The sequence below is a fragment of the Sphaerodactylus townsendi genome, linkage group LG02, assembly GCF_021028975.2.
Source record: "Sphaerodactylus townsendi isolate TG3544 linkage group LG02, MPM_Stown_v2.3, whole genome shotgun sequence".
NCBI lineage: Eukaryota > Metazoa > Chordata > Lepidosauria > Squamata > Sphaerodactylidae > Sphaerodactylus > Sphaerodactylus townsendi.
Window position 1 is genome coordinate 12,031,963 of NC_059426.1, and position 12,327 is coordinate 12,044,289.

Sequence of the window (12,327 nt, forward strand, 5' to 3'; positions counted from 1 at the left end):
TGGGAGACTGGGAAATTGCCACTTATTTATTCAGTCTGTAATTTGTAATTATGGCTTACCTTAATTGTGTTTAAAGTTCGGTCATCATTATTTGATGTGTTTTATAAGCAAATAAAAGTACTATGTCTGCCTGTCAAATTATTTTTGATTATTTTGTACAAAAATTATTTTGTACTTTTAGTACAAAATAGCTTCTTTTACATTTTAAATGACTCACTGTCATGTTAAAAACTGTTGGACTGGGAGGGATATGTTTTGGAAATGTCCAGGCTTTGACACTTGTAGGTCCTGAAAATGCGTTTACTCTGAATTTTCTACCCAGACACAGATAGACATGGGCTAGCCTGATCTTATCAGCTCTGATGACCCTAACCAGGGTTGACCCTAGTCAGTATTTGGATGGACACCTAGGTCATGGTGTGGAGACAGACAATGGCAAATCACCTATAAATGTCTTTAGCCTTTAAAACCTTATGGGGTCACCGTACATCAACTATGACAACAGCACAGACACGCACACACTGAAGATTCCTACAATGTAGGGCTAAGCGATATGATTATCAGATGATGTAGCTCACAGGTGTCAAACTTGTACCCCTCCAGATGTTATGAACTACAGTTCCCATCATCCCCTGCCAGCATGATGGGAACTGTAGTCCATAACATCTGGAGGGCCGCAAGCTTGACACTTATGTAGCTTATGTTGAATTTAGCTGCTTCAGATGGAGGATTAAATATTTTAATATCCTTCATTTTCAGGACTGTACAGGATGGGGCCAGTGGATGCTCCAATCTTCCTGGAATTTTTGAACATACTTTCTTTAATTGGTGGCACGAAGGCTTTTATTGTATCCCAATTTTTAACATATTGGTCGAAGTAATCATTCTAGCTGTTTCAATCGCATTTGCTCACAGACATCGTTCCAGAATATGGATCAGATATCTGCACAATGTACCAATGAGAAGACAATCGAACATGTGACAAAGGATACAACCCTTACCACACCACAACACATCACACATCTTTTAGTCAGGACAGCAGGGAAAGACTGGCTTACAGCAGAAAGCCTGGCCTGGGTCCTTCGTGGCTTAGTTGTTTTACCACCGCTGTAAGTCTGCTGGGGAAGGGAAAACATTCAGATTCAAGTCAAGAGGGACAGGCAGCTTAACAGCTTATTATTATTATTATTATTATTATTATTATTATTATTATTATTATTATTATTATTATTATATTATTATTATTATTATTATTATTATTATTATCGTTGTTGTTGTTGTTGTTGTTGTTATTATTATTTATTAAATTTAGTATACCGCCCTATCCCCGAAGGGCTCAGGGCGGTGTACAGATAAAACATCAGCTAAAAACAAACATATAATTAAAACAACAGTCATATCTTAAAACATCGCCCACGCCCTTACGAAACCCTCCTAATGCGAAATAATGGGTCCTGATGGTATTAGGGCCCATGGGGGTAAAGAGGAGGGAGCAGGGGCACCCTCAGCGGCCAGTCTCTCCAAAGGCCTGATGGTACAACTCAGTCTTACAGGCCCTGCAGAAATCCCCAAGGTCCCCCAGGGCCCGGACAGCTGGAGGGAGAGTGTTCCACCAGGCCGGCGCCAGAGCCGTGAAGGCCCTGGCTCGAGTGGAGGCCAGCCGCATCATTGAGGGGCTGGGGACCTCCAGTAAATTGGCCTCTGCTGAGCACAGAGGTCGAGTTGGGACATATGGGGTAATGCAATCCTGAAGGTACGAGGGTCCCAGGCCGCGCAAGGCCTTAAAGGTCAACACCCACACCTTGAAGATGATTCGGAATTCAACCGGGTGCCAATGCTATGCAAGCAACACAGGTTGAATATGTCTCTCTAGAGTTAAAACGAAATGTGAGCAAAAAAAAAATGTACCCTTATCAAATGATTGACTACTTTATGCTGAGCTTCTGCTGAAGAAGATTGCTTTTTGGGAAACGTGGAATACACCATGGAGCTCGTTTTAGACACTCAGATGGAGAGAAAAGAGAAGCCTATTTAATTGGACAGCCTCCAAGACTCGTGCCTCATTGCAGTTTTGTTATGGACAATTGAGTTGTTTTGGTTCCATGGTCCAAGAAGAGAAGGAAGCCAATATAATATAAACTGAAAGGACTAACACCCCCAACCTCCGCATTCTTAATGGTTTCTTGTATGATTGCATATTTCACTGTATGTCTTAATTGTATGTTATGAGTAAGAGTTGTACGTTTGTGTTATGAGTAACAATTGTATGTTTGGTAATAAGTAATTGTTATGCGCTAGAATTAGGCAATAGTAAATAGTGGTAGTCTGTTAGGTGTAGTGATAAGTGGATGTTTAGGAATGACACTAGCACAGTAAACACACTGTGTACTTTATATTGAGGCTTGTGTATTAGCGGGATATATCTTTGTGCTTTGAAGGGAAAATTTGGTCCAACCCTTCCTGTATGTTGCCAATTTCCAGGCGGGGCCTGGATATCTCCAGAGCTCCACCTGAACTCCAGGCTACTGAGATCAGTTTCCTTGGAGAAAGAGGCTGCTTTGGGGGGTGGATTCTCTGGCGCTGTGCCCTTCCTTCACTCCAACCCATTTCTCTTAGAATTGGGGTGCTGTGTAGTTTCTGGGCTGTATGGCTGTGTTCTAGCAGCATTCTCTCCTGATGTTTCACCTGCATCTGTGGCTGACATCTTCAGAGGATCTGATGGTAGGAATGGAAAGCAAGTGGAGTATATATACTGTGAGGTCAAAAGGTGAGGCCATCTGAATAGAGTAGCCTGGCATGTGAGTCACAGAGAAGTCTGTAGCATGGGAGTAACAATGAAGATAGCAAGGTCAATAGGTGGATGGATCTGAATAGAATTGGAATTTCCTAACCTGGAGTTGGCAACTCTAGTCACTGTACCATCAGTGGCAAGAGGCTTGGAGCAGAAAGTGCTCAGGATATACTGTCTGTTCCAAACTTTCCTCTTTCTCCTGCTGACCTCAGAGGAGGAAGTAGAAGCGGTGAAGGTAATAGGGGGAGAGAGGAGGGAAAAGAGAAGAGGGCTGGGCAGAAAGGAAGAGTGAAGAAAGGGGTGATGGGAAGGGGAAAGATGAAAAAGAAAGGATCAACGCAGTGGGGAGATTGAGGAAATGAAGAATGGGATGGGGGATACAGTGAAGAGGGGTAGTGTGGAGGTGGATTGTAAGGCTGAACACACTCAAAGAAAGTCGACTTTAATAAAAAAAAATGAACTATATTGAATTGTATTGCCCTAGCTACAGGGTCCTGAAATGCAGGGTTCTTGCGCTCAGTTCCAGTATATGTAGGGTGTACAGTGGGCGGTCCTTAGCAGTGGCAGGAACGAGAGTTGTTGGGGAAAATGAAAATGAAACTTACTGGAAGTACAGAGGTTGGGACCTGGTTCTGACACCATGAAATTACCAGATGTCTTGTGGGTTCTCAGCTGGTCGTGACATCATGTGCGACATTCATCATCTGACTATTGTGGGCATGTTGGGCTGTGTAACCATGGTCTGGTAGTTTTAACTCCTAATGTTTTGCCCACATCTGTAGCTGGCAACTTCAGAGACAGGTCACCACCGTCTACATGGCTCTTTCCGCATAACTCTCCTAAAACATTTTCAATCCCCCTCCCCACATCGGCTTGCACTCGTCCCCTTGAAACAATTCCTGGCTGCCATTTTGTGATTTTTCCCTCCTTTTTTTGAATTCTGTATTGAATTGATGTTTCAGTGCTTCACAGTTTTGTGCTGCATTCTGTACTCCTTGAGTATTCGATGCTTCAAAGATTGGCGCCCCCAAAATAAAAGAACAAATAGCTAAATGCTGTGAATAAACAGGCGAGGGGGAATTGTGTGAGGTCAGAAGATGGCACTGAGGAGGAGGCTGAGGGAAGCAGAGAAGCATGGGAAACTTAATCAATAGATTGCACAGCAACTGAAGATTTTTCAAAACGTTTCAGCCAGAGAATTGCTTCAAAGGGGATTCATTTGAAATGTTTTGAGGCTGGAATTAAAACATTGGAGGGTAAAAGCAATGCAGACCTCCGTGGACGGAATGTTCTATATCCTGCCTCAAAAAGTTTGAAACAAATTGTGTGGAAATGCTTGATATCTACCGTCTAGGTATCTACTACGAAATGTTTCTGAAATTGCCAGCCATGGATATGGGTGAAATGTCAGGAGCTAAAACTACCAGACTATGGCCACACAAGCCGGAATTCCCCCAACAGCAAGTAGTTTCTGGCTGTGAAAGTCTTCAACAAGAGAAGAAGAAGAAGAGTTTGGATTTATACCCCCCCTTTCTCTCCTGCAGGAGACTCAAGGGGGCTTACAATCTCCTTGCCCTTCCCCCCTCACAACAAACACCCTGTGAGGTAGGTAGGGCTGAGGGAGCTCTGAGAAGCTGTGACTCGCCCAAGGTCACCCAGCTGGCGTGTGTGGGAGTGTACAGGCTAATCTGAATTCCCCAGATAAGCCTCCACAGCTCAGGCAGCAGAGCTGGGAATCAAACCCGGTGCCTCCAGATTAGATACACGAGCTCTTAACCTCCTACGCCACTGCTGCTCCTGGTGTTTATCTAACTTTGGCAGGACATTCTTCATCTTTGTTCACCATCACCCTGGCAAAGTTTAGTCACTGCTTTTAGATGTTTCCACAACTCTTCTTGATTTTTCTGCTTTGGTTTCTACCGGCAGGTCATCGGAGCCCGCCTCAACGAGCTCTGCCATTGCGAAAGCGAGAGCCCGGCGAATTTGCTAGGCCTCATTTACGATGAGGAGACCAAACGGAGGCTGAGAAAAGAGGATGAGGAAGAAGACTTTTTAGATGACAGTAAGGAGACTCCCTTTACTACAAGAACCCCCGCTTGTAAGAATCTCTGCTTTAGGAACACTTAATCTTATTTTTTATTTTTCTCTCCTTCATTCCCTTTTCACCCCCGTTGTATTCTGCACTTATCTCCCTTGCCTCTCTTTCTTTGCCTGGATGTAATGCATTGCGCATTGGTTCTTTTAAAAAAAATCAGTCACAATTTCATAAAGAAAGTTCCTAAACCAATGAAATGTTATACATTTTATTGTTTAAATTTGGCCCAGGATAATTCTTGTCTTTGCATAGAGTCGATTCGATTTCGAATACCTTTAATGGCATATAAGTAGTTTAAGATTAACTTAGCAAGATAATAACAGCCTTTACAACTTCTGACGAGTTAAAATAACACCATTTAAAAATTTAGCCACCGCTTCCAACAGCTCGTAGTTGTGGCTGTTTAAAAGATATATAACCTTCTGTTTATCTGTAATGCCATGCAGGAAGGGGATTATGTGCTTCTTCCTACCTATCTCATAAAAAGGACAATTCAACAGCATATGAGATACTGTTTCCACAGAACCCATGCCACACGGGCATTTCCTTTCTTTATGTGGGATTCCAAGGTGGCGTCCAAGGCAAAAGGAGTTGCATAGAGTCGTTCGGACAGCTTATAGGTTCTGGATAGGGATGGCCTTCCCCTATTGGCAACTGGAGGTTATATTCAGTGAGTTCCAGAATGCCCAGATTGCAAGAAGACAGAGAAACGTCTCTAGATATCTCTCTGAATCTTCTCAGTGATAAAATGTACCCTATATCATCCTAACAGTTTAATCCTGGACATCTTTAAATGGAAAGAGCTCTGGTAACAGGCCGGCAAAAGGCCGGAAACTGAAGAGATGCCGCTGATCACAAAAGAAAACACTAGACTGTGTGATCCAGTAATAGTGAACATAAGAACATAGGAACACAAGAAGTACCCTGCTGGTTCAGACCAGTGGTCCTTCTAGTCCAACATCCTGTCTCACACAGTGGCTAAACAATTCATTTGGAATCAAACAACAGGGCATAGAGGCCAAGGTCTTACTCTGATGTTGCCTCCTGCCACTGGTGTTCAGAGGTTTGTGGCCTCTGAATTGTGTAGGTTTCCTTTATTCACCATTGCTAGTAGACACTGATGAGTCTGTTGTCCACTGATAGATTTATCCTCTACTGTAATTGTAAGCAGATCTAGCCATTCTAACATTTCAGTGAACAGAAGGGTTTAACTTAGGCCTGTACCATAAGGCAAATGTTTGCCCATTTCTGCTTGTAGATCTGATTTGTAGATCTGCTTTGTTAGCTGAAGATGAATGTATTGACTGATAGCTGGAAATTCTGGCTATCAGGAGATATATTGTTACATTTTGGGGGGTCTGCTTCATTTAGAAATGCTGGTTGAGGGTTCCTTTCTGTGAGAGTAGTTAGTAAAAAGTGATTGTGGTGCATGTCGCTGTCAAGTCGCAACTGACTTATGACGCTTTCAAGGCAAGTGAGAAGCAGAGGTGGTTTGCCATTGCCTTCCTCTGCAGACTCTTCCTTGGTATGGTCCCAGCCATGTACTGACCTTCTTAGTTTTTAGATCTGAGAAGCAGAGGTGGTTTGCCATTGCCTTCCTCTGCAGAGCCTTCCTTGGTGGTCTCCCTTCCACGTACTGACTCTGCTTAGCTTCCAAGACCTGGGAAGCAGAGGTGGTTTACCATTGTCTTCCTCTGCAGAACCTTGCTTGGTGGTCTCCCATCCAAATACTTCCAAGATCTGGGTGGATCAAGTTTCGCCATGCTTCCTTCCCTCCCACTGTAGCGCATGGTTAGTTAAAAAGTTATTAGCTATGCACAAAGACCTTGATCCAGAAAGGAGCCCACCAAAACTGCTCTTTGCAGAGATTCGTACAAGTACACCATGTAGATTGCTGCAAGCGTGGCCATTAGAGGCACGGTTGTAAAAAAAATGGGCTGAATTCATGACAAAGCAGTGAGAATATGATAATTAAGTGATAATAGAGGTTGACTTGGATGGCCATGAACTGGATGGTTCAGGCTAGTCTGATTTTGTCAGATCTCAGAAGCTATGCAGGGTTCATCCTGGCTAGTAACTGGATGGGAGACCACCAAGAAAACCAGGGTTGCTATGCAGAGGCAAGCAATGGCAAGGAGAAGAGTTTGGATTTACACCCCACCTTTCTTTCCTGTAAGGGGACTCAAGGTGGCTTACAAACATGGGCCCTTTCCGCACGGGCCTTTAAAGCACCCTAGGGACGGCAAAATCACCATCCCTAGGGAGCTGTTTGCATGGGGGGCGCAGCCGCGCCGCCCTCGCTCCTCCCCCGCTGTTTCCAAACCTCGCTCCCTGAGCTAGGTTTTCTGGAACAACGGCTTCCCCCCTTTTCCGATTGACTTACCTTCCCTGAGACCTTCCGGCGCATCACCGAGGCCTGGGGACACGCCCCCCTGCCCTGCGACTCCGGAGCGGTCGTGCAGGGCAGGGGGCATGTCCCCTGGCCTCGGCGATGCACTGGAAGGTCACAGGGAAGGTAAGTCGATCGGGCAATGGCACAGCGCTGCGCCGCCTTCCCTGTCTTTACTGGGACCGTTCGTGCGAACGGTCCCAGGGGGGTGTCAACGTCATATACACCAACACACACACCAGCGTGGCCGTGCGGAAGCGGCCTTTGTCCCCCCACAACAGAAACCTTGTGAGGTAGGTGGGGCTGAGAGAATTCTGAGATTACTGTGACTAGTCCAAGGTCACCCAGCAGGCATGTAGGAGTGGGGAAACAAATCTGGTTCACCAGATAAGAGTCTGCCACTCATGTGGAGGAGTGGAGAATCCAATCTAGTTCTCCATATCACAGTCCACTTGCTCTTAACCACTACACCAGCTTTCTTGATCTCTTGCCTTGAAAACCCTGTGGGGTCACCGCAAATCAGCTACAACTTGATGGCACTTTCCACCCATGCCAACACAGAGGATGTCTCTTCATCATTAAAAAACAACAGTAAGAAAACTCTTGATTGGAATCTTACTGGCATGAACTACGTAACTGCAGTAACCCTGCAGAAAGTCTCTTTAAAAAGATAGAGGCACAAATATGTGGGGAAAATGGGAATTAGTTTAGTGGAAAACAGTGCATAAATTTCTGTTGTTTTTTAAATAAACATGGAAAACAGTATTCTAGAATACCATGCATGCAACAATAATATTGCTGTATCTGACAGAAAAATTCCTGGCTCCCATGCCAATAATGAAGTCAGCAAAATTAGGTCATTGAGAGACAAGATAAGTATTCTTTGTAAACTGTGAGGACGCTCCCGCCCCCAATATGTGGTAAAATATGGCTTTGCACATTAACCATAGCAAAACAGTAAATTAAAAGCCTGAAAAGATTTGAATAAACAAAAAGCAAAGGCTCATTCCGCACATGCAGAATAATGCACTTTCAAACTGCTTTCAGTGCTCTTTGCAGCTGTGCGGAATAGCAAAATCCACTTGCAAACAGTTGTGAAGGTGGTTTGAAAACGCATTATTTCGCGTGTGCGGAAGGGGCCAAAGAGAGCAGTTGAGAGTGAGGGAAACAAGAGGGGTATAGGGCTGCACCAGCTCTCAGAAGTTTGCAGGATCCTGAAATTCCCTTTCCTCACAATTCGTTGCAAACAGTTCCCAACTTTGTAGAGAGTATTATTTATCCAGTCAAGAAGACCACAGTTTCACAGATATATATATATTTTTAAATCTGCCTGGCTGTGTGGAACTTGACCTGGTGAAAACAAACCAAGTCACCTCCCATCCTGATATAGAGTGCAGGCTACACAACTGATCAGTACTGTACCCTTCCAAATATCATCTCTGTATGTGCGTATGTCTACCACAATGTACTGACCTGTGTGTACGTACTGCTGTTTTCCACCAAATGTGTAACACGCTGTAAGAACTGTTTGTCAGCTTGTCGAGTTCATACTACTGTGATAACGTTTGTAAAGAATGCTGAACTGGAAGCCGGGAAAAGACGGGGGGAGATTGTTTTGAGTCAGAAAAGCATCGGGTAGCTCCAGTGGTAGGATTCCAATAATTTAACAATCGGTTCTGAAAGGATTCAGTGGTGGGATCACACCAGTTCTCTGAACTAGACAAAAAAATTAGCTACCGGTTCTACCGAATAGGTGCGAATACGTTAAATCCCACCACTGGGTAGCTCACAATATTCCCTTTCTTACTCAGGACTTACCAGACCAAACCAATGTGGGTTTACTTAACATTAAGCTTCCTTGTTCTCAGTGGTGGTTACTCCCAGATAAATGTGCACAGGGTTACACCAAAAAGCTGACAGAAATGCAAAAAAACACACCCTAATTCCCACCCCCAACTTGCAAAGTTTGCTCCAATCTTCTTTACATTGTGGAAAACCTCGGGTGTGAAATTAATGGGACCTCGATAGCGTGGTTGTTTGCTTCTGCATAAACTATGAAAACAAGAACTGTCCAAAACACAGGTGTCAAACTTGCGGCCCTCCAGATGTTAAGGACTACAGTTCCCATCATCCCCTGCCAGCATGATGCTGGCAGGGGATGATGGGAACTGTAGTCCTTAACATCTGGAGGGCCGCGAGTTTGACACCTATGGTCCAAGAGGTATAGAGCTTTGGAATTTCACACACACAGGGGGCTTCAGTTGCTTTTAATTCTCTCTTCCGTAGGGCCAGGGATCAGTTGCTCCTGGCCTGACCTTAATTAATTTACACCAAAGTTCGATAGACAACATTCCTAAATAAATATGTCCTTTTCTTTTAAGCATAGTACAAACATAGCTATTACACTGTATCAAAAACATTGTCACCAACTGATGTTTCAGGACCTTAGTGAATCAAAGAATAAAAATATTGATCCTATTCCAGAATCTTGAATGGGAACACCAGTTGGTTAACGTTGCCCCGGGTATTAAGAGTAGAGATGCCAGCCTCCAGGTGGGACTTGGGGATCAGTTCCCCCCGAGAAAACGGCTGCTTTGAAAGGTGAACTCTATGGCATTTTACTCCACGGAGGTCCCTGTCCTACCCCTGGCTCTATCCCCAAATCTCTAGGAATTTCCCAACCATAGATCTGGCAACCCCTTCCCTCACCCTCCCACAATCCCCTGCCAGTGGTCAAGGGAGACCCGGCAACCCTAGTTGAGGGATTGATTTTGTTTTACCTGATTTCTCTTGGGCTCACAGTTTAATTTTTACACTATATCCCTTATTGCCTTGCAAAAAATCATTAGAACAAGAAAATGCTTTTGATCTCTTTGAGCTTCGAACACAAGACAAGGTTTCTCAATCCAGCCCAAAACAAATTACTGCATTATTTTATTGCCTAATTCCTTAAAAGGATCCCTGTGGCACAGAATGGTAAGCTGCAGTATACCAGTCAAACACTCTGCACACAACCTCTGCAGTCAAACACTCTGCACACACCGCCCAGAGCCCTCCGGGGGTGGGCGGTTATAAAAATCTAATAATAAATAAATAAAAATAATAAACCTGAGTTCGATCCTGACGGAAGTCAGCTCAAGGTAGCCAGCTCAAGTTTGACTCAGCCTTTAATCCTTCCAAGGATGGTAAAATGAATATCCAGCTTGCTGGGAGTAAAGTATAGATGAGAGATGCATTGGCAAACCACCCTACTAGCATAGTCTACCTTATAAACATTGGGAGGTGACAGTAATCACCCATTTCTTGCATAGTACACTGCCTTTAATCCGTTAATGTTGTTATTCTTCAGTGTATCCTGTAATACCCCATTGTTCATCTTAGATTAAATTTAATTAACTTGTGTGTGGACATGTGATTCCTTTTTTGGCAAGGTCATTGCCTGGGATTTTGAAAATTTTATTTGGTTACAAGTACCCTACGTCACTTTCAGTTTCCCCTAGAAATGATGTAGCAATGTTGCTGGAACCCCTATGTCCATACCCAAGCCTTCCTGCTGTGTCTGGCAACCCTAAAGGTGTCTTTAGATAGGTGTTTTAATGTAGTTTAATGTATTTTATATTTGTTGTTTTACTGTTTTAATTGTTTTTATCTGGTTTTTAAAATATTTTCACACTGTTGTTACTAGCAGTGAGCACCAGTAAAAATTTTGGGTAAATTTCGGATTTGGATAATAGAAAATCAGAAATTTTCAGTAAAGCCGAATAGAGCCGAATGAAGCCGAATAAAACCATTGACTTTTCGGCTTTTATTGTAATTTTTTTTTGGATTTGTTATTTGAACCTGAAATTCTTCAGTTCTCCCCGCAGCTTCTTCTTGTGTCCCCATGGACTTGAGAAATCATGGCAGGATGTACAGCAACTAAATGCTGCCCTTGCCCACTTCAAGAGCAGCATTAACTTGTCTCTCCACACACCCGCCCCCAAAAAGCCGAATCATGTTTGGCTGTTTCACCACCAGGCACTGGGGTTTTAACACCCCCTCCCCCATTAATCCAATAAGGGTTTATTCGGGTTGTTTTGAGATTCGGGTTTACCGAATCACCACCTCTAATTGTCACTCACCTTGGATCCTGCATTTTGTGAGCATATATATTTTAATTACATTAATTAATGAATAGAGCTATGAATGGCTAGTGAAATAATCAACAAGAGCAGGAGAAGAATGTGGCGGTCTAATAAACCCATATCTGGATCACAACCTCTTCATAATGTGCTGTCTTGTTAACAGCACAGAGTTTCTCTGCATCAAATGGCGTGTGGCTGAGTCATCCATAGGATGAATTGTAGCTTTGAGAGGGCGGGTGGGAGAGATGTAGCTCTACGGTGTCATGTCGTCTTCTAAATGTGTGGAGGAGAAGGATCAGCCCAACACTTATTGCCATTGTCCTCCATTTTATTTATTTGTTTACAAAATTGTAAATTGTATCTTTCCTTTCAGGCCTTACAAGAGCCAGCGAGGCAGCTAACAATTTAAAACGTGCATTAAAAAAATCAACCCCCCAACATATATCATTAAAACATTTTTTAAAACAGAGTTTGAAATACATGCAAAACACAAAACAGCAATTGCAACTGTAGTTAGGAAGGAGAAATCATCAAGGAGATGCCATAACAAAAGTCTTCGTTTATTGATGGAAGACAGCAGCAGAAGGGGACAGACAAATGTCATTGGGGAGTGAGTTCCAGAGCTTTGGTGCTATATCCAAGAAGGCCCTCACCAGGGTTGGCAGCTGCTTAATCTTAGCAGGTGTCCCCCTCCCACAAAAAACTTGGCTTCTGCATATGACCCACACTGGTTGGGCATGTTCAGAAGGGCGTAGGCAGTCCTTCACTGTTCATTCCAGCTGTTGGGTCACACAACGCATGGTACTGTGGATACTTCCCCATAAATTAGTCATTTCATAAAGTTGAGACCCAGAAGTTAGAATTCCTTGCCACTTTCACCTCCATGGGAGTTCTCTTGGCTGCTTGTTAGGTTGAGTACCAAAATAAG

At 43.6% G+C, this 12,327-nt stretch overlaps 1 protein-coding gene across 1 annotated transcript in view; it reads left to right on the top strand.

Annotated features, from left to right (window-relative positions):
• Window positions 1-12,327, top strand: part of UNC80 (unc-80 homolog, NALCN channel complex subunit) — a 149,152-nt gene that overhangs the window by 84,819 nt on the left and 52,006 nt on the right. The window contains exon 24 of the mRNA XM_048484443.1: window positions 4,718-4,853. Within this exon, the coding sequence (XP_048340400.1) occupies window positions 4,718-4,853 (136 nt within the window). The remainder of the gene's footprint in view (window positions 1-4,717; window positions 4,854-12,327) is intronic.